The 21,995-nt window shown below is 46.4% G+C and overlaps 1 protein-coding gene across 1 annotated transcript in view; it reads left to right on the top strand.

Moving 5' to 3' along the window:
- Nucleotides 1–458: 458 nt before the first annotated feature.
- Nucleotides 459–21,995, top strand: part of Hsdl2 (Hydroxysteroid dehydrogenase like 2) — a 28,938-nt gene continuing 7,401 nt past the window's right edge. The window contains exons 1-6 of the mRNA XM_077643800.1: nt 459–727; nt 4,866–5,029; nt 8,280–8,493; nt 13,866–13,969; nt 14,215–14,316; nt 17,906–18,106. Coding sequence (XP_077499926.1) covers nt 714–727; nt 4,866–5,029; nt 8,280–8,493; nt 13,866–13,969; nt 14,215–14,316; nt 17,906–18,106 — 799 coding nt within the window. The 5' untranslated portion in view covers nt 459–713. The remainder of the gene's footprint in view (nt 728–4,865; nt 5,030–8,279; nt 8,494–13,865; nt 13,970–14,214; nt 14,317–17,905; nt 18,107–21,995) is intronic.

Raw genomic sequence — 21,995 nt, 5'->3', positions numbered from 1 at the left:
GCTGATGAAGTCAGGAAAAAGGAATGCGCCAGGCGCGGTCGCGACTGCACCGGCACAACTTCAAACACAGCGCCAAAAATGACGGAAGTTCCTCACTCATAGCGATCACTATCATCACTGCCACCAGTGTCACTGTTTGTTTGCAAAATATTTACAAACACTAATATCTTCTCTGTATCTTGGGTTTGAATCTTTAACATGCAACTACCGCGGCTACGACTGTAGAGTTTAACAGACATTAAATCTATTACAACAGGGCTTTGAAAAGTTAGCGCAATCTTGTGTACACGTAACCCAGGTGCCTGATTTACCTGATTGCTATTCTCATTGGTCATTTATTTTTATTTTTTGGCTAAAGGTGATATCCTTCTGTCATCATCATTATGATAAGGAAATAGAAACTGCGCAAACCTCTCTGCACAGCACGTACTGTACATCTAGCACAAATGCGTACATGTGGCGACCTCTGCCATACCGTTCTCGAACTACCGGCCACAGCTTACGCCGTGGCCCGTGGACTACGACCGGCGCGGTCGACGGATGCGCTTCGTGCAAAGAAACGGTGACCGTGAATGATCTGATCGGCGGCAGCAGCAATCCGTTGAGAGATAACCAACACTACATTCGGACTCACCTCCGCATCCGGGTTCACTCAAGGTCCGCCCGCCGTGTCGTCCTCCAGCACGCAAGTTGTGTCGTTCCGGGGTCTCGTCATGATCAACACGGGGTGAGGACGTCGCCTCAACTTCGCGTCTTGCTTCTCGCAGCCCGCGGCGACTTGTGCACGGCGTATTTTTTTTCCTTGTAGCTCCATGAGCGGAGGTCGCGGTAGTTGCTCCGGTAGCTAGGACCGGACATTCTTAGCGGAGGCTAACTCGCCTCAGCTCGGGAAACTGCGATCAGCAAGTGACTCGTAAGGGGATGTTTCTCTTTTTTTTTTTTTTCAACCTCCTCACATGTGTTGTTTCGCGAGAAATAACACCTCGTTCTGGGTGCATCTCCGAAGAAGTTAGAGGCGCCACTTTCCGTAGACCGGCGCAGTGTTTCCTCAACTTTCGCAGCCGCTTGCGTAACATAGGCTCGATTGAAGGAAGACTTCCTGAAAATCAACTAATCGACAAATCAACTAAGCGAAGCCGGGTACCTGTTGATCACGGTTAATTGACAGGTGCCTCATGTAGACTGCATAGTTTTGAAGGGACGAGGTGGTTGTGTCACGCGGTTGCGGCCTGAGGCTAAGGCTGACGCCAAGTGTACCGGCAGTGAACCGCTTGCCTGTTTGCCCGTACAATTAGTGAAAAAAAAAAAAAAAATCAGACAGCTGTACTGTGCAAAAGCGGAAAGTTTTCTGAGCTTCGCCGCCGTGATGGCGGCTGAAATCCTGCGGCAAAAGATTACGAGAATCTGTAAAAGGAAGCTGTAGGTCAGCTTACAGCCGACGTTGTGGGCTGAGAGAGTTAAGATCGTCTTGTTTTCCTATATTCGTTTTTTCTTGTTTCTAGGGCCAGCGTTGCATTGCCAATGCTGCCATCTCGTGTTTACGTTTTGTTTTACGTAAGACGAAGTTTTACGTCGTCTTACGCTGTGCATATTTATGCTTGTGGTGTCACGTTGTTCACTGATGAAAACACACATGGCATGTAGTTTGGCCTCTTAATTTATTTAGCCAGTTAAATCATCATTTTTAATTGGTCTTGACAGATGGTCTTTCTAGAAACTACAATATGATAGCTACAAAATGATAAAATGCACTAAAATAAATAGTGGGGTGAATTTACTCTGCAGAGTGTGACTCTTTCTGTGATCACTGTGGCATGACCTACACTCTGCTGAACTATTAAGCTGCTCTGCTGCAGCTGCCTTGCAGGCTGTGCCGTGCACTTGTACCTGCCAGCTGGCTGTGACATACAGTAATTGGAGCATGCCCAGTGCTGGAAAATTTTTCCATCTCGCACCTACGTTATGTAGAGTATAAATGTGACAGCATTCTCACCGCAGTGTTTCTTCTTTGCTGATGAAAATTTAAGCTAGTGTGTTTTCATGCTTGGTTCAGGTTATTTTCATGTAACCTTTGGTGGAGTTGAAGTCCACTCTAAAAGCAATTATTTTTTTTTGCAATTACATCTTGAGCACTATATCTGCTGTGCTTCGATTTTGTGAAAGCTGATGCAATCCTAGAGTGTTCCTCTGTACTCATGTTGAAGACGCCATCGCAAAAAAACAGGGACTAGAAAATGAGGACGAACTCAGCACTCCATAGATGTGTAAACTGGACTGCAGTTGTCAGTCGAGGGAAATTTCATGTAAATTAAGTCCTTCGTTATGCATTTTAATGCATATGTATGTCAAAAATTGCAAAAATATTTGCAAGTAGCATCCACAATGTGCTATATTTTATGTTAATGTCAATTTGTTAGTTGCAAATTCTATGTAATGCAATTTTAATTGTAATGTGATTCAATGTAATAATAAGTTTTCAGTGTAATAATTTTTGAAAACAGTTTTTGCATGTTGCTTTAAAAGCAAGAATTGCAACTCTGGTTCAAATTTGCAGCCAGAAAAAGCCTGTCCTGTTTCTATAAGAGCTCCAACAAAACACGAGAACTTGTTTTGCCACTTGACCACGCAAGTGTTGCAAGGTTGCAGCTACCTAATGTGTCATAGCTTAGCTCTGCACTAATAGTATAAGTAGCACCTCTGGTTATTAATGTTACATGAGGCTAGTACTGATGCGTCTGCATTAAAAGGCAAAAGGTGGCATCCAGTTACGGTGAGGATTATTGGCTGGTGTACCAAGTTAAAGGAGTGTTGTACACCGTTTGCTAACCACATGTGTCCAAATTCCAGGTGTACTCAACGCCACCGTTATTTTCTTCTTGTTTTATTTCTACGCTCCTGGTAATTCTCTTGCTGGAAGGCTTCGGCTTGTATTGAGCTGAAAACACTGCCGCAACTGTGTGTTGTTCTACAATGATTTTGAAGTGTGCTGGCCTATGCGCATTCCCTGCACATTTCATTGGAGCATACCTCGGACATACAGGACACAGCATTAGTGAAAGGCTGCGGGAACATTATTGCAATTCCCAGGAGATTAGTGCCTCCAGGAATCTTGCGGAGCATTGTGAAAGCTATGGCAGTATGCCACATTTTGAACAAACTGGCATGCAGTCTAGGGCGAAGAAAAAACCTAGCAGAGCTATCTTGGAAGCATTTCACATTACTGGCAACAAAAAAAGGCACACCCACAGCCCTTTTATCACACACATGGAGCTTGAGATAAGATTCATGAAAGGATTTATCTGAAGATAAATGTGTATGCAATGGATACGTTAGCAAGATACTAAGCAGGGCGACCTTGCCAAACCTATGAGTGGCATGCGTTAATGGAAACATTCAGTTGATGGTCTGGGCTCTCTCCTGGTGTGCAGTATTTGTTCCCAATATCTTTTAAGCGCAATTTCCAGTAATAGACCTCTCCCGGCCTACGTCACCAGCGCACAAACATGCGGCGTGCCGAGGAGGCTCTTATCGGGAGAAGAAAGGCTGCGAGGCGTCTCGAATCGGGGAACAAAGGTGCCGGGGGGGAGGGGCCGCTCGACACCAGGAATACCGGTTCAGAGCCGAAAGTAGACGATTTTGCCCATCGGGCCACACTTTTTTGCCGTCACACTGTTTATACAAGGGAGAGGTCTAAGGTCTATTATACGTAAAGCGTAGCTAGTTTTTTCAACATTGCTCAATAAGCTGTAGCACTTGTGATCATGTGAGTCAAGACAGCGTATACAGTGACCCGAAAGTCACAAAAGAGTAAAATTTCAAATTTCAAGAAGCACGGGCAGTAGCATGATGCATTTGTCGCAGCAATGCTCAGAAATGCATGGGAATTTTTTTTTTAAGTAACGTGAAATTTCATTCCCATAGTAAGTACATTTGCCGCCGACAGATAATGCCACAGTGTTGTCAGTAAGTTGTACAGCAGTGCTACATCATTGTATTTCAGTGAAAAATGATAAAAATTTTTCACCCTTAAAAGCAAACCCCATGTCTTTCTTTGCAAACCGCATCGTGCTACTGTCTGTTCTTTCAAATCATCTAATTGTTATCATTTCTGTGACTCCCGGATTACCCTGTATTTGACATGGCTGTTTGGAGGGGATGTAGTTTGCTGCGGAGGCATGGAGGAAGTCAGCCACATAGTGTTTCATGTATGTGAGTGACAAGCTGGCGAAGTGGGGGTGGTGCACATCCAAGTCGTATCTCTGTTCTTTGACCTCTACCAGGGAATGCTGCTCTTGTGCATTGTAAGACCTTTCATGCACACAAATTTGAAGCCATTTGGGGCAAGTGATGCTTGGTGCTGGCATACTTTGTAAGCTACTGCATGGAAATCTTCAATGCTACTCTCTTAAATCCTCCTGGCCCTGAATGCACCCAGGAAGTGGAATTAGCTCATTACAGGTGCATATCCTTGTCGTCAGTGCTTGGGCAGAAGTATAGAATGCAAAATAGAATTGCGTAATGAGGCTGTAGTCCAGGGTTTGATGGAATGCCGTCTGATCAGGCAGTGGCATGGTTGAATGAGTCTTGGGTCTTTAACCAATTTCCAAGAAACAAAAACAGTTAGTTGACGTTTCGGAACCCGTAGGGGTTTCTTGTTCGCAATCAGGAACCTGTAATATGCTGTCTTGACAGGACTAAAAAGGACCAGTTCAGACAAGTTATTTCACTTTGCGTGGGAAGGTGTATAGGAGGTTGAAGTAATTTTTCTAAAGTTGTGCTCATGACAGGTACTGTGCTCTTATAACATAAGTCTAGAAGGCAACTGTGTGGCTCACTCGAGCTGTTCTTGCGCTTTGTGTGTTCAGCAAGCTCGCTGGGAGGACGCTGTTCATCACGGGTGCCAGCCGGGGTATCGGCAAGGAGATCGCCCTCAAGGCAGCTAAGGACGGTGCCAACGTGGTCATCGCAGCCAAGACGGCTGAGCCGCACCCCAAGCTACCTGGCACCATCTACACAGCCGCCAAAGAAGGTATATGGGAGTGGGTGGGCTACTAACACATCAAAATGTTATGCGTGCTCTTGAAAAAAAAAAAGTCTTAGCAAGACTGTAGCATCACCTGTCTTGGGCATCTCCTATGGCATAGTATCAAATGGTGACAAAACATGCCAAAACACTTAGTGGAGACAATCCTAAGTGCACAGCAGCTGTTTACTATAAAATGGACCAATCTTTTTGCTTAGTCCTCTTGAATGGTTAGTCGCTTTCGCAGTGCAGCTTGAATAGGGGTGATAGCCTCAGTTATAAACTCTGATGCATAAAGAAGGTATGCATTGATATTGTTTGGTGTCATCTACACCTCTACTCAGCCCATTTTAGCCATTGTTCTATTAGGCATGTTTCCCCTACTATACTCTATCTCATAAGCTCCTTGCAGCACTGTGAAAAGTATAGACCGCCTCAGCCAATCAGGAGAGTGTATTAAACGTGTTCCTCCACACATCGTCGCCTGTGTGTCAACTGCTTGTGGTGTACACGGATATGGTTAGAAAAGAACATAAATGAACACTGTCTGCGCATCATAGGAGTACCAGCTTACGTATGCTGAATGCAAGCATTTTGCAGGGTGTTGCGCCACCTGTCACATTCACGCATTTAGTTTCAGCATATGCAAAGAGAGACAGACGCAACGATGAGCTCAGCCCAGTGGCACCATCTGGTTGCTAGAATGAGAAATGCTCTTGTTACCAAACTGATGCTTCTCATAAGCCTAGAACTGGCAGAATCATCACTATAAACAAAAATTAAGACAAATTTGTCATTATTACATTTTGTTACAGGCAAGGTAAGAGAAGCAAAAGACCGGTGCCTCATTTATAGCTAGTGAACAGACTGAAAATGGCATTAACAATGACAAAACGAGTCCGAAATGGAGGGGGGGGTCTTGCTTCAGAGAGTGCCGCCATTTTGGAAACAGTATTTTAGCGTACGCAAGAGCCACATGCGCTAAACTCGGAAAATAGCGTATGTAATGCGAGCGTTTCCAATACTACTGTTTTATGTACCATATTTATTCGAATCTATGCTGATAGTTTTTTTTTAAATAATCATATTCTAAACTCTATGGTCGGCTTAGATTCGAGGATATTAAAAAACGCTCCAGTTTTTCATTGAAACTGCTAAATATGGTGCATAGCTAGCGCCATCTAGAAAAGTCAGTATCGCAGCCGCTACTAGCCGTGCCAGTAGCCAACCGTACACAAGCGAGGTCACCATTCTGACCTGTGTCGTGTCGCCCGTATTGGTGTGCGGCATGGTGCTATCGCAATGGCACCAAGCAGGAGATGCCACTACAGTGCCACTTTAAAGCGAAAAGTTGTGATAGCCGCATAGGCATCGTCGAACTTTCAAGCCGGGCGGGACTTCGGCGTCGACGAGAAAAACGTCCGTCGTTGGAGGGGACAACGACAGCAGCTTTTTGCGTGCACCGCAACAAGGATGGCATTTAGCGGACCAAAAAAAGGCCGTCACCACAAAGTGGAGACAGTTTTGGCCGACTTTGATCGGACGCAGAGAGCAGCTGCCCTTCCAGTGATAACAGAAGTGCTCCAAGCGAAAGCTAGGGAACTTTCAAGGGATCGAAGTCTAACAGCAAAGGATTTCAAATCCAGCCGGGGCTGGCTTCAGAAATTCATGAAGTGCTTCGGCTTCAACCTCCGACGTCGCACTTCAATCACCCAGAAGCTGCCAAGCGATTTAGAAGAAAAGCTGATAGCTTTTCAGCACTGCGTGCTGCGGAGGAGAGAACCGGCCAGCTACAACCTTGGGCAAATTGGCAACGCCAACCAGATGGCTGTGTATTTTGATATGCCAGTGACGTACACCATGAATGAAAAGGGTGCCAAGAAGGTGAAGGTGCGCTCTGCGGGCTACGAGAAACAGTGCACAACTGTGATGCTGTGCTGCACAGCTGGTGGACATAAACTCCCTCCTTATATGATATTTATAAGGAAGGCACTGCCTACACGAGAGACTTTGCCAAGAAATGTCATTGTGCGGGCAAAGGAGAACGGGTGGATGACAGGTGTGATGGTGGAAAAGTCGGTTAAGATTGTGTGGCGACGGCGTCCAGAAGCCCTTTTGACAAAGAACTCGCTCTTTGTCGTCGACTCTTACCATGGGCACTTGACCAACAATGTGAAGGCTGCACTTGCCCAAGCAAACACGGACCTCGCTGTCATATCGGGCGGCATGACGGGCCAGTTGTAGCCACTTTATGTCTGCATCAACAAACCTTTCAAAGATCGTCTGCAGAAATATTACACGGACTGGTTGACTGACGAAGACCACATGTTCACGGCAACAGGCCGCATCAAATGTGCATCGCTGTCGGAGCTGGCGGGCTGGGTAGCTGCAGCGTGGGACGACATCCCAGGTACTTTGATCGTGCGTGCCTTTAAAAAGTGCAGCATATCTAATGCACTTGACAGTATCGAACGTAGTGCACTGTTTGAAGGTGACAGTGACAAGGAACATAGCTACGAGTCTAGCAGTGACGACGACGTTGAATAAGCTCCGCATGTTCAGATTCAATAAATGCTGTTTGCATTTTGTGAACGCTGTCCTCGCTTTTATGTTCGGCCTACATTCGAGCTAATATTTTTTTTTGTTGGCTTCGGATTTTATGGGGTCGGCTTAGAATCAGGGTCGGCCCACATTCGAGTAAATACGGTATGTATGTTACAAAGCATAACATTTCTTTAGCACACATAATCCGATGTGCCCACTTTGTAGTGGTACTGCATTCTGCAGGGTCGGAACATTGCAGACAGTTGTTGGATGCAGTTGGGCATATGAAATGTGGCATGCATGTAGATGCGCTGCATTGTAAAACACTAAAGAAACGTTCTATGCTTACACCAGGCACTAAATACAGCCAGTCATAGCGGTTATTGTGATGCCATCATCGCTAGGCAACTGAGCCATGTTGATCTGACACATATGTGGCAATGCCATGAGAACTAAAACGACTTAAATGTTTGTGCCGGACATACTCGTACCACTCCTGCGTTTTGCGTCTGTTTGTCACTCTAGAGCTTTTAGGTGTGAAAGCACCATACATTTCAAGCATGACTTATTTGCTTTTAACCTTTGTTTCCTTTTTCCCTATGGCTTTCCCTATTTCAGTATTGTGTTGGTCGACCATTTGCCTTCTCTTGAACAAGAACTTCACTTGTGAAAGCAGATTCTCTGGTTCCTTTTTTTTTCTTTTTCTTCCCAGTGGAGGACGCCGGTGGCAAGTGCCTGCCGTGCATCCTTGACGTCCGAGACGAGGAGCAGGTCAAGCGGGCCGTGGGCGATGCCGTCTCCAAGTTTGGTGGGATCGACATCCTGGTTAACAATGCCAGTGCCATCAGCCTCACCCAGACGCTCAGTACGGACATGAAGCGATACGACCTCATGCACTCCGTCAACGTGCGCGGCACATTCCTCACGTAGGTCACGTTAGTGCACTGTGCTGTGCTGTCCATTTGGTGCCTTGAGTGCTTACTGTCTAAAACATGTGGCATTCTTCTTTCTCTGAATGTAATTTTGGGTGTTTTGGTGCAAGTACGGCCTTGTTTGTGATGTATGTTGGTGGTAACTGTAAATTCTAACTTAGTTTGAGTTCAACTCTTACACTGCAACCTTAAAGGGGATGTGCTTGGAACACTAACACACAAGCTGAAGAAGGTTGTGCAGAGTAATGCTTGTCATTTCTTTCTTACAAAGCAATGTTGGAAAGTCAGGGTGAGGAAATCTTGTATGTGTGTGAAAATTTTTGGGTTGGGATTTTGCTTTATGGATGCCTTCATTAAGCATACAAAAGGACCCTTATAACTAAATTAATGGGGCTCCCTCATAGGGAGCAGACACTGTTTGGTGTGGAATTTTGCACTGCGGTCACTCAAAAAATTTAGTGTCATTCCAAGCAACATCTCCCCTGTAACAATGTAACCATGTGGGCTAGTTTGTGTATTTCAGACATAATTTCACCAGTGAAAGTATGAGACACCAGGAGAAGAACAACACAGGACAACGCGGGACAACCCAGCGTTGTCCTGTGTTCTTCTTTTCCTGGTGCCTCGTACTTTCACTGGTGAAATTATGTCTGAAACACCTCCCCTCTTAGACTTGCCTTTCTTGCGTGTTGTGATCTGAAAATAATGTCCAACAACCTGGCAAGAGACCAACAGTTTAGATTGGCAGCAGTGTACCGAAAGGGATAAGGGAATTCATCGGCCTAGAATGCTTATGATGAATTTCAATCACAGAATCTGAGCACTTCTATATATCAAGTTTTTCTGCCCTTTTCGGATCAAGTCTATCCCAATGGATCGCAGATTGTTTTTTTTCAATGGCAGATTAAGGGTAGTCTCCAAGCAAACTCTGCGAAGCAATCCGGACTGCTCCATCAAAATCAGTGGATTCAACTGGGAGCCTGTGCGACTTCCTTTCGTTAACTGTTCTGCAGCAGGCAATGTGCATGGAAGAGCGCGGGGAATGCTGGTTATGTCCTCTGTCAGTGGTGTGTGAGCTCCCTCAGTTTGCTCTGGCCAGAGCACGAGTGTTCCAACTGCAGATTTGGTGCGGGTGCCCTCCACGGATTCAGGTACTTTGTCACGAAGTAGGTGTACTGCTCTGGATCTGTGATTGGAATTCACCATTAGTGACCGCAAATCCGGGCCTGGAGAGTGAAATAAATATGAGGGTAAGAATGGGGTGGAGTGCATTTAACTGGTACTTTCAGATCATGAATGGCAGTTTGCCAGCATCCCTCAAGACGAAAGTACTTACAGTCAAACCCATTTAAAACAATATTGAAATACCATGGAAATATCGTTATAAGCCAATAATTCTTATAACCAGGTTATGCCGAAAAAAATGAAAACATGACACATTTTTTAGGAAATTAAACGATGGGAAAGTCTCAGAAAGGTTTGATCATCCTAATGCCTGTAAAAGCTCATTACTTCGAACTTTTGTGGACCGGAAAAAATGTTAGAATTATCTGAAAGTTCGAATTGTCGAATGACCCCAAATAAAGCCACAAGAACTTCTTGTATCACGATAAATTACATTGGTAAAGACTGGGCAATGGTTGCTTGCTTTTGAGATGAGAACAACGCAGTGGCGATCATCTTTCACATTTCCATAAATGCTTCATTGCGTTCATACTGTCAGGAGTATCAAAGGAGGACTGCTCCAAAGTGGCAAGGGAAGCCCCAGCAACTTTCACGGTGCAGCTCTGTAGCGCTGGAGCTCCACCACTACTGCGTCACACCATTCACAAGCGGCAGTGTCTTGTGTGAGGAGGCTTCACTGCACAAACGGCACATGGCACATGATGAGCGCGCAGTTTTGGCACACTAGAAGAACCGAACAAAGCCACACGGACAAAAACACTAGAAAAGACAATTGAAAAAAAGCCAAAGATGCACCTGCATGTGCCCGAAACGGTGCGCAGCTGGCCTTAGTTTGGTGGCTGGTACAGACTGGCGTGAAGATCAGGAAAGCAAAACCGAAGTTACGGGGTCTGACTGCTTTTGGAGACCGGGCTGTACGTTCGTCAACATGCCTGCCGTTGCATGCACATCAGAGGTGCTTGAACGACTCTGAACCATAGAGTTCAGGTTTGAGCAGGGCTGTTTGGACTATTGCTTATTGCACCAGTCATACCTGGACAAAGCCTCCCTTTGGGAGCCCATTCAAATTAGCCGGTACAAGACCCATAGCATCTGAATTAGTGATCATACGGCGCTCTTGACTTGCTTGGGAGTTGGCCAGGTCAGCGCCGGCAGTTCGAATTATCTGGATTCCTGAATTAATGGGGTTGAATTAACAAACTTTTTGCTATATGACACAACATGCATAGGTTCCTTTTCATTGTCATTGTCTGTGCCAATGACAGCATTGATGGTCGCCCTGTAACTGAAGTCTTCATTTATGGTGACTGCATCATCAGCGTGCAAGGATTCTTCAAAACTCGACACGCCGCCATCATCAGTGTTGAACCGATGACCAGAGCACTATCATCACCGCATCAGTGGGAGCTTTGCGAGCCTCCACGTTAGTGGCTTTCCGAGTGAAGCCCACCTTCCAAAGAATGCAATTCTTTGTAGGAAAACTGAGAAGCTTGCAAGACAAAGGGAACAGTGATGGCAGAAAAGAAAAGAACCACTCTGGCAATGCGTGTGCACCACACTAATTGATTGTGAGTACATATTGGCGCACGTGGCCAGAGCAGCAATGCAGCAGCTCGCCTACCTTCAGGACACATGCAACTCGCGAAGCAGGGGACGTGGCCAAGTTAATGAAGAATAGGGAAGGATGGGGCAGTGCTGCCAGCCATTGCGCAGAATGCAAAAAAAAAAAAACACGCCGGCACGATTTATCTAGGAGCGGAGAAACATTAATAATCGACGGCTCCACCAATGCTCCCTACTTTCTTTTTCTCTGTTCTGGCGCCTTGGCATAGGGTACCGTATCTGTTTTTTCTTCTCCTCTGTGTCCCTGCGACATGCAAGTATTCCTGGTGCGCCTGGTGTCTTTGAGTGCATGGCCACGTGCTCTTTTGCTTTCACTGCGCCAGCTTGGTCTGTCGGCTGGCTTCACATGCGTGCGCTTTTGCACTGTAAGCGTGGTTCGGCTGGTGTGGTTGTTGCATTTCTGTGTTTTTGTTTCGTTTGAGGTTGACTCTCAGTGTCCAGATTTACTTGGTATAGCTGATAACGGGTTTGACTGTAACAGCGGTTTGTTACTAGTACTCACCTATGGTTCTGAAACTTAGTAGCTAATGACAAATCTTGAAATTAAATGTAACACACCGCAGTGAGTTATGCAAAGAAATATGATAGGTGTAACATTAACTGACAGGAAGAGAGCAGATTGGGTCGGGGAAAAAACGAGCTGTAATGACGTCCTCGTCAAAATCGAGAAGAAGAAATCAGCATGGGCAGAGCATGGGATGCGAAAGCAGGGTAACTAATGGTCTTTAAGGGTAATGGTTTGGATTCCAAATTAAGGGAAGCATATAGCAGGGGGTGGCAGAAAGTTAAGTAGGTGGATGTGATTAGGAAGTGTGCGGGGATACGGTGGCACAGGAAAGTTTTAATTGAAGGGATGTGGGAGAGTCCTTTTTCCGGCAGTGGATAGAGTTAGGCTGGTGATAGCGTTTTTTTAAAGGCCAACGATTAGGATACTTGGTAATGCGAAGTTTGTGCACAGTTTCTGCGGTATTTGGAAAAGGCAATCACATACTGACGACGGAGTGCAGAGCGGTGGCGACACTTGGCCTTGGCTTCGGTAGCATGCCTCTGTTCAGCTAGAGCATTTTGCACTAGCCGCCATAAGCGGAACGCAATGCCACTCTCACCTGCCCCCCCTGTACCTCCTCCTCTGCTTTCTTTCTCGTGCTGTTTTTGCTGTCACTGTGCTTTCATGCTTTGCTGTGCTGCTCGTCTGCTCTGCCAGTTACAAAGCCAACTCCTGCGCTCGGCCCAGCAATGGGCGCTTAAGAGTGGTGCTCTAAAACAGTGTAGTGCACATCAAGGCTACGATGACGAGTGAAATGCTCGCTAAAGCAACTGGGGAGTTAGGCAAAGTGACACAAGAGATTTGGAATGTATGCGCCAGTCGTGGCTGATGCAAGAAAGGTGAATAGACCAGTCTTACCACTTACCATGCTCGCTCGGCATGCGTCCTGTTTCTTCCTGTGCTGTTGCGCAGTATCTGTAAATGCATCAATGCAAGTTTTAGTATAAGGCTGCCCTGAGACAAATGCCAAGTCTTGCCACACTGGGGTTTTTATTAACATTTTTTGCTGGATGCTATTTTTTCATATTGCACAGGTTATACTGGCACGGAGCTTTGTAACGTTTTTCTGTTCATGCTTGAAACCACTGGCATGAGGCCTTATCACTTTTGTATGTGATGCGAGGGTCAATTGCATTTCTCTTGCATGGCTTTAGACATGCGCAACTACTTCTGTGATGTTCGAGGTTGTCGTAGGTGCTCTCCGCACTTATCTCCCAAGTTCATGATCACTGCCAAGTTGAGTGCTGGCGTGAGCAGTGGTGATTCTGATCTTCGATCCCGCAGGGTTGTTCCATTATCTGTGGGTTCAAGTTAGCCCAATAAAGAGTTCCTTTTGGAAGCCTTTCACTGCTTTCCTACTGCTGGACTGCCTTCACCACAACTGGACAGTGCAAAACTTTTGTGGATTGCCGTGAGAAGAAAGAAAATCAGTCCAACTTGGATGTTCATGGTTAGCGAGCGCAAAAAGACTACGAAGAAGAAAACTGTGACAACAAGACACAAGCACTCATTCTTAATTGAATGTTTATCCAGAAAGGACAGCAATATATTGTCACGGGTCGTTCAGGCGACGCGGGTCGAAGGCACGATGGGGGACCAGGACCACAGTAGCAGGCGCCAGAGACAGGCCAAGTGGTCGCGGCCGGGCTCACAAGCGAGTTCTGCCGATCTTCTACCTCTTCACCGTCGATCAGCACCCAGCTGGTTGAAGATGACGTTAAGTGCAAAATGAGGGAATAATTATAACACACACAACACTATATTTCCAAAAGGCAAAGATACAACAAAATAAAAAAAAACACTGTATTAGCACTCCATCTGTCATGCTAACATCTTATGATATTGCATTCCTTGGAGGTACCTAACTTGGCTTCGTGTCTGAAAATTGCATTATTAGTACAAGGTTAACATCTATTGAATTTTATGTTTTTTTTTTGTCTTGTATAAAATGGCAGTTTTCTGCCTTCTCATTCATAACTTTGTTTTTTTCTTGGCCTCTCCCTAACTCCAGCTCCAAGTACTGCATTCCGCACCTGAAAAAGTCCAGCAACCCACACATTCTCATGCTCAGTCCGCCACTTGTCATGAAGCCAATCTGGTTCCAGAACCACCTAGGTGAGCACTTTCAGATTTGCTCTTGTCAAGGCAGTGATGATGGATGAGCAGTGCTTTCAGATTTGTAAACTCTGGATTGAGGAACAATTCGAGCTTTCAAGTTTCTGAACAGCATGGCATTTTGCACTGCCTAAGCTGCAATTCTTGCGCTGCCTGTGGGTGCTGCAATTTTCTTTTAGCAGTTTACTGTCGGATGCATGCTGTCATCATACCCCCACACTTCGTCGTTTCTCCATGTCGTGCAGCTTACACCATGTCCAAGTACGGGATGTCCATGTGTGTCTTGGGCCTTGCTGAGGAACTGCGGGCGGATGGTATTGCTGTTAACGCAATCTGGCCCAAAACAGGTACGTGTTTTAGGCTGTGTTTTAGCTGCCGCTATGATAGGTATCAGTTATGTTACTTGTAAAAACCCTTCGGTGCGCATTTTTTTATTGTGTGCAACATTGATAGATACAGCAGCGAGCAAAAAAGAAAAGATTATTTAGTGCACTTGGATGGGGCCAGTGACCTCATCATGGCAAAAAGCAGTAGATAGACAGATAAAGAGGAGGAGGGAAAGGCAGGGATGCAAAAAGCAGTAATGCTACATTACACGATTGACCTCATGAGTCTGGCTTTAAAGATTTTTCTACTGTCAAATCCTGCTGCAGTAAAATCTCGTTAATTCGGCCTTCAAGGGACCAAAAAAAATGTTCGAATTATCGAATGGCTCTAAAGAAACTGCCGAAAACCATTTTCCTCACAGAAATTTTTATCTGATGAATGCCCAGATGATGGTTGTCTACATTCGAGATGAAAACCAAGTGACAGCAACGATGTTCCACGGTTTTGTCACGGTTTCGTCAAGTGCTTTGCTTTCCACACACAGTTGGGAATGTCAAAGAATTGCTCCAAAATTGTAAAGGCCTCCGCGGCCCTTTTCGCAGCACGATGCAGTACCAGTGGTGCCTGTTCACAAACGGCCCCGTCATGTTTTGAGGATGCTTCACCGCGCTGACTCTGAGCATTGTGTTTCGGCATACTGAAAGATTGGAAGAAGCACGTGGATAAAAATGAGGGAAATATGTGTAGGCGTTAGAACGGCGTGACGCCATTTCAAAATGAAAATAAAAGACTTGTGAGGTTCCAAGGAGCGGTCGAAATGGCGTGACTGGATGATGCGTGCCCCTGATGGCAGCCGCGGAATGGCGTGAAATGGAAAGCGTAACCGAAACTATGCTGCTTAGCTAAATTTCGGCAACTTTGAACTTCTGGTCATTGTCGCACCTACCATAGAGTGCACACCCAATGCACGCGGGCACCACTGTTTCTTGCAATTCAGGTTCGGGCAGGTCTGTCTGGATAATCGCTGGCTGCGTGAATCATACAGCTGTATCAGAATTTGATTCGGTATGAAAAGTACTGGCAAGACCCAGGGGAAGTTGTTTTCAAATGCCACCTGTGTCCCACAGAATTCAGGCCTTGGCATCTGTAAAGGAAACATGTTTTCTCTTCAGTCAGGAGGGCAAAAGGCCAGGCCACACAAATGCCTAGGCCTGACCTGTTGTATGTCCACTGCCTCTAGTACTTCTCATCGCTGCTTCCGTTCATCACAAGGAAGAACCAGCATGTTCTGAGGTTCAGGTGAACAGCCACACACACCTTGCATTGCAGTGGCAGATGCACATGGTGGGTTCATCAGGAAGCCTGTGTGCAGCCCTTGTTGCTTTGAAGCAGCATGTGAGCGTGGCTTGCAAGCTCAGCCTTTAAGCTTGCTCGTAAGTCAGCAGAAAGTGCTGCACAAACTCCATGTCATGTGGCATAAACTATTTACAGTTTGTTGGCTTATGGCGTTTAACATCCGAAAGCAACTGAGGCTATGGGGGTCGCCGTAGTGGAAGGCTGCAGATAATTTCGACCATCTGGAGTTTTTTAACGAGCACTGACATCGCGCAGTAGATGGGCTTGGAGTTTTGCCTCCATTGAAATTCGATGACCACGACCAAGATCGAACCCGCGTTTTTCGGATCAGCAGCCGAGCACCATGACCACTGAGCTTCTCCGTGGTGGCTGTTTACAGTTTGCATTCTTAAGCAATGTGCACCAGTTTTCTTGCACAAGTTAGACAGCTTGCGTGGTGCCAAAGCCACCACCGGGATGTCGAACTTGCGGCAACCTGCGTCCGGTCATGCAGAAGGGCATGTTTGACAGCACTGCCTTCTTTTCTTTCACTTGGCTCATTCCATTTGTTGCCAGTCTTTCCACCCTATTTTGCGGTCTCTGTGCATGCATGACCCTGTTTGTCAACGTCAGTTCGCAGTAAACTGGATTAGTGATCTGCCTTCTTTTAGTGAGTTAGCACCAAGACCTTCCACTCACATCTCACCACTGCCTTTCTGGCTATGCTTGACCTGGGTGAACCCCCTAGGTGGCAAGTGGGCCGCCTAGGTCACATGACCTTGTGATTTCATCACAACCTGTTCACAGGATAGTGAACAAACTGCCCACTATGGCAGATGGCAGTTCATTTAACGATTGGCCGCAAGCCCCACTGGTGGCAGCACCTGCCATTGCAGGGCAGTGGTACATCGCTTAATCACTGCACCACTGTGCCAGGAGTGGTACAGTCAAACCTGTTTATAACGAGCAGCGTGATTCAATGCAAATTGTCAGGTTATAATGAGCTTCAGTAAACTTAATTGAGTACCAAATTCGTTACACATGAGGGAATGTAGAGTGGATCGAAAACTTGCTGCCAGAAGAAAAACCGTGCCACTCATCAAGAATAATCAACTCCGAAAATTGTAGGTAAAGCCTGCAAAACAAATTTACACTAGCATTTAAAATGGTGGTGTAACCGCTGCCTAAAGCGACGTTGGCATTCAGTCTTCTCTGCAGTGCAGAGTGATGGGCAGAAGCCCCAGTAATGATGTCACGTAAGACGGCACTACGTTTCTAGCGAAGAAACAGTTGCTCTATGGAAGAAAATGAACACTATTGAAGGTGAAGCTCACGAAGCATTGCTTGGCGGTGTTGGATGACTCACAGCAGCATGCAGGCGAAGGCAGCGGACGTCTGAAATTTTGGTGACAGTGACGTCATTACAAGTTTCTGCACATTATCCAATGCAGTGAAGAGAACCTTGAACATGGTCGCGGCTTTAATCGATGGTGACATCACCATTTTAAATGGTAGTGCAGAAATACTTTGCTTACTTTACCTAGAAGGTTCATGGAATGGAATTCTTGAATAACAGCAGATTCTCAAAAAACCATTTCAGCTTCCCTTCCAGCTCTGCTTAAGGTGGAGCTTTAGTGTCTCCTCCAGTTTTAGTGTACTCTTCATCATCATTTATTTACCCTTAATTAAAGGCCCTTGGCCTAGGGCATTACATAAGCACTAGCACATAAGCATTACTAGCACTAAGGCCCCCACTTACTGATTGCAGTGATCTTTGTACGAAGCTTGCTTGACCTTGAAAACTGAGCCTCGAACTGAAAAACCAAAACTGAAGTGCTGGTGCACCTAATTCTCATTTGGCCTAACCATGCTAAATCATCCGTCATTTTGATGAGGATGAAAAGCTTGGTCACGCATTCAACGTTGGTTGATAAAAGAAATACTCAGAAATATCTTCAGTCCTGCTCTTGTCATCCCTTAATGTGACAATTGTTTATTTTTAGTTACCACATTATCATGTTTTCGATTTTGTTTACATCTTATGAAAGTACAGCACTTACACGAATACATTATGGCTACGAATACAGAGCGAGTTTGATTCCATGCGAAAGCCAAACCATTGCATGATCACGGCAGCTTCTGCAGTCTCAGCATCATTTAAGAGGCGTTAATAACACCAAATTTAGTAGTGTCTTTATTCTAAACATTTTGTTGGCACACACTTACTGTCTGCAGTGGTATTGAGTGGCATTTCGTTTTTTTTTTCCATGACAGCTATTCACACGGCGGCCATTGAGATGTTGATGGGTGCCGAGCACGGCCAGAGCTCCAGCCGCAAGCCAGCCATCATGGCCGATGCCGCATACGCAATCCTGACCAAGCCAAGCCGATCCTTCACTGGCAACTTCTGCATCGACGAGCGGCTGCTCCGTGAAGAAGGTGTCAAGGACTTTGAGCAGTACTCATGCGTGCCAGGTAAGTGCTTCCCATGGCTTCCAAAGTCCTGACAGTATTGGCAAAGACCTGAACTTGGGCATCCCCAGATCTATGCCTAGAATCAAGATGCCGCCTTAGCTTCTTCATCTCTTTGTATTAAGGAGCTTTGTGCTGTGGAGTTTATTTGCTTGCTAAGTCTTACTCTGCAAGCTTTCCCCATCCTTCCTTCACCTGTAGTGCAGTCAGTCATTCATCGAACCGCACATGCAGCTGCTCATGAGCACGGCAAATTCACCAGTCACGTGCGGCTGACCATAACTGCGCACTTTGTATCACCACGAGGAGTTGCTTTGCCAAACATAGAATTAAGAGTCTTTTTACCTTAATTACAAGGAATCTCCTTGCCATTTTCTTAGAGTTCACAGTTTGTTCATCATCATGTTATAGAAAAATTCTCATTGCTCGAACACATATTTTTTAGTGTTTCGTATCTTTGAATCTCTGGTGCCTTGTCCTCATCAGTCTTACTCTCTGACACAGAACAAAGTATAGTATCGAACTCATCACCATACTCCGTTACCAAGTCCTTGATTTCTAGGTCCATCAAAAACTTGCTCTTCTGTTGAGAACCCATGTGGGAGCCTTGTCTTTTGCCGCTTAAGAGAGTTTATTTTCTCAGTCTACTGCAAATAACCTGCCCGAACTGCATTTACTTGTGTTGCCTTGTGTTGTCTCCTGAATCTGTCATTTGTCTTCTGCAGTTATTTGTGCTTAATGCATGAGTTATCAACTGGCCTACAACTACACCCTCTCAAATGGTGCACTTACATGTAGTTAGTTTGTGCCACAGTTCATCTGTAGTCACACAGTTGTAGTCACACACCGTATGGTCACACAATTAAAGTTCAATGTGTGTACTTCAGTGTAATGAAATCATGGATGGAATGAGATATTCCAGTTTTCATAACTTAGTGTCCATGGAACATTATGTATTTTAGCTTTAGCGTAGCGAAGTAGATCTCACCGCACTTTCAGTGTAATGAAATTTCATTGTTTGCTGGAAACAAACCTGACGACGGACCGCCGACAAATTGTACCAGCGGCACGAGTGGTTGAGCGGAGTGGACATCAGAATGCTTACAGAACAATGGGCCAACCATCATGGTCAACGTTAGTGTGGCGCCGCCAGGCTTTCAGATATAGAGCGCATAGGCAGGTGCAAATAGGAAGCGCCATCTGGGGTGGGGTAGTAAGAGCAAAGCTCACATGAGCGTCTGCACAGCCTTGGCAGCCTACCAAACCAGCCAACGTTGGTTGGCACACACGTCAGCTGTGAAGCTCGCCTCTTGCATTGCACCTGACAACCTTGCCTCCCACTCGGGTGATGCTTATACAGGTGCAAAAAGATGCACTATGTCTATGGCTGAAAACACAGGGAGTGAGGTTGATTTCATTTCACTTGTTGGTGATTGGAAGACACTGTCCTTGCTCTTACCGACATGGAGAAAGAAAGGAAGGTAGCGGAAAGTGTGTTGGGGGGGGGGGAGGGGGTGCAGACAGGGTGGACCACAGCGAGGATGGATACCGCCGCTGACAGTGGCCCCCCTTCCTCGGTTTCTCTCTCACGGAAAAACATGTCGACGATGTGCTCTGGGCACTCACAAGAGGGTGACTGTGGCAGCAACACCAAATCTCGACGAGTGCGTCGCCCTGGTCACCCTTGAGGTGCTTGGCGCAATAGACGTGATGAAGCAGCTCGCGAGCTCGCAACATGAGCAAGATGCGTAACGCCGATGTTGGTGGCAAATAAAGAGCAGAAGTAATGGACTGCTTTCACTGCAATAAAGGTTTTTCTCATGAGTGATCTGCACTGCATTTATGGTGGATTCATTTCAAGCTATGAGGCAAATTTCAATGTAGGGGAATTAATTTCAGTGTTATGAAGTAAACTGTGAATTTTAGCGACTTTATTAAGGGGGGAGACGGCTCTTGGAGGCTAAAAAATCGCGAAAAAATCGATTTTTCAAAAATGAAATTTTCGAAATCTGCAGCTGTTTCTCTACCAGCCTGTGAATTTTCTAATCTCCAGAGCCAATATTTGAGCTGTAAAATTAGGATAAAACTTCGATCCGAGCTCTCTCTCGGCAGATTTTCGCGCAATAACGGGGCTTTTTCCGCGACATCCTATTATCGTTTCACTGCAGCGATCGCGGCCATCTTGGTTTTATTTGGAAGAGCTGGTTTTCGTTTTGAATTTCGCGCAGTTGCTGCTCTTTTATGCTTATTGGATGAGGGAGAAAATGCCGCCAAAAAGCAGTCGCAACGCGCGATGCTATTCGCTAGTCGGTGCACGTGACTGAAAGTTGCTATCTAATTGTCTGAAGGGTCTCGTGTCGTCTGTTGAGCGCAAGCGGTAGCCATCTTGTCAAGGTGTGTTCGCTGGTGCATCTCGCGATGACGCCAAAGTTCCGCACGACTCACAGATATGGGAAAAAGAGGAAAAAATCGCTTATTAACAACCTGAAGAAGAGCGCCACGGTCACCTCGAGCACTGCGGACACCTCAAGCGCCGTGGATACGACTCCGCCAGCAGATCGGGAGGTGCCGTCCGAGCTAGGCCTAACTGCAGCGCCGGTCGCGGAAGCCTCATCGGGCAGCGGTCGTGGTCGTCATGACACCCGAATGCTGCAAGCTTGTGAGATCGAAGAAATGGACAAGAAAGCTCTGGAGAAACTTCAGCAGATGGCATCAGCGGCAGCAACAGAGTGCAAGGCAGCGTTCTTCGGTGGAATGGGAGACTCCGCAAGTGCCCCCACCCAGCGATACCTTCTCCATCGTCAGCTTGCGTTTGGTGAACGAGATGCTCGCGTCAGTGAAGTGCAAAGTATGCAACGGCGGCGTGACGATTGAAAAATCCAACAGAGAGTACGGCCTCGCCGCCAAACTGACCCTGACATGTGAGAACTGTGGCGACATTTCATCTCGATGGAGTTCGCCGCTTGTGGAGACCGACCAGACAGTTAGCCCGTTCGTGGTGAACGTCCTCGCCGAGCGCGTGATGCAGTCAACGGGAAACCAGCGTGCCGCGTTGAATGACATATTTTCGGTGATGAATATTTCCCACCGCGGTCTGCATTCAAAAACTTGGCAGAAATACGTCAAGAAAAAGTTGACACCTGCGGTGGACTGTGCGGCTCAGAAGTTGACTTCCGACTGCGCGCGATCAGTTCGGGAAGTTTACACAGAGTTGAATTTCGGGAATCCGGGCAACATCGCGGTGTCATTCGACGGCTCATGGATGACACGTGGGCATTCATCGCACATCGGCGTCGGAACTGTGATTGAACTGTTCACAGGGCTTGTTCTTGACTTTGTTGTTCTGAGCAATTTTTGCGCCGGCTGTGAGCAGGGCCCCAAAGAAGACGACCCGGCATACCCATTATGGAAGCAGAGCCACATCTGCCAAAAAAACACATCCTAGAAAAGTCAGTATTGCACCTGCTACTAGCCGTGCCAGTAGCCAACCGTACACAAGCGAGGTCACCATTCTGACCTGTGTCGTGTCGCCCGTATTGGTATACGGCATGGTGTTATCGCAATGGCACCAAGCAGGAGATGCCACTACAGTGCCACTTTCAAGCGAAAAGTTGTGATAGCCGCAGAGGCATCGTCGAACCTTCAAGCCGGGCGGGACTTCGGCGTCGACGAGAAAAACGTCCGTCGTTGGAGGGGACAACGACAGCAGCTTTTTGCGTGCACCGCAACGAGGATGGCATTTAGCGGACCAAAAAAAGGCCGTCACCACAAAGTGGGGACAGTTTTGGCCGACTTTGTTCGGACACAGAGCAGCTGCCCTTCCAGTGACAACAGAAGTGCTCCAAGCGAGAGCTAGGGAACTTTCGAGGGAGCGAGGCCTAACGCCAAAGGA

The sequence above is a fragment of the Amblyomma americanum genome, chromosome 11 (assembly GCF_052857255.1).
Source record: "Amblyomma americanum isolate KBUSLIRL-KWMA chromosome 11, ASM5285725v1, whole genome shotgun sequence".
NCBI classification, from domain to species: domain Eukaryota; kingdom Metazoa; phylum Arthropoda; class Arachnida; order Ixodida; family Ixodidae; genus Amblyomma; species Amblyomma americanum.
The sequence above is the reverse complement of the archived record's forward strand: the minus strand, read 5'-3'. Positions and strand labels throughout refer to the sequence as shown.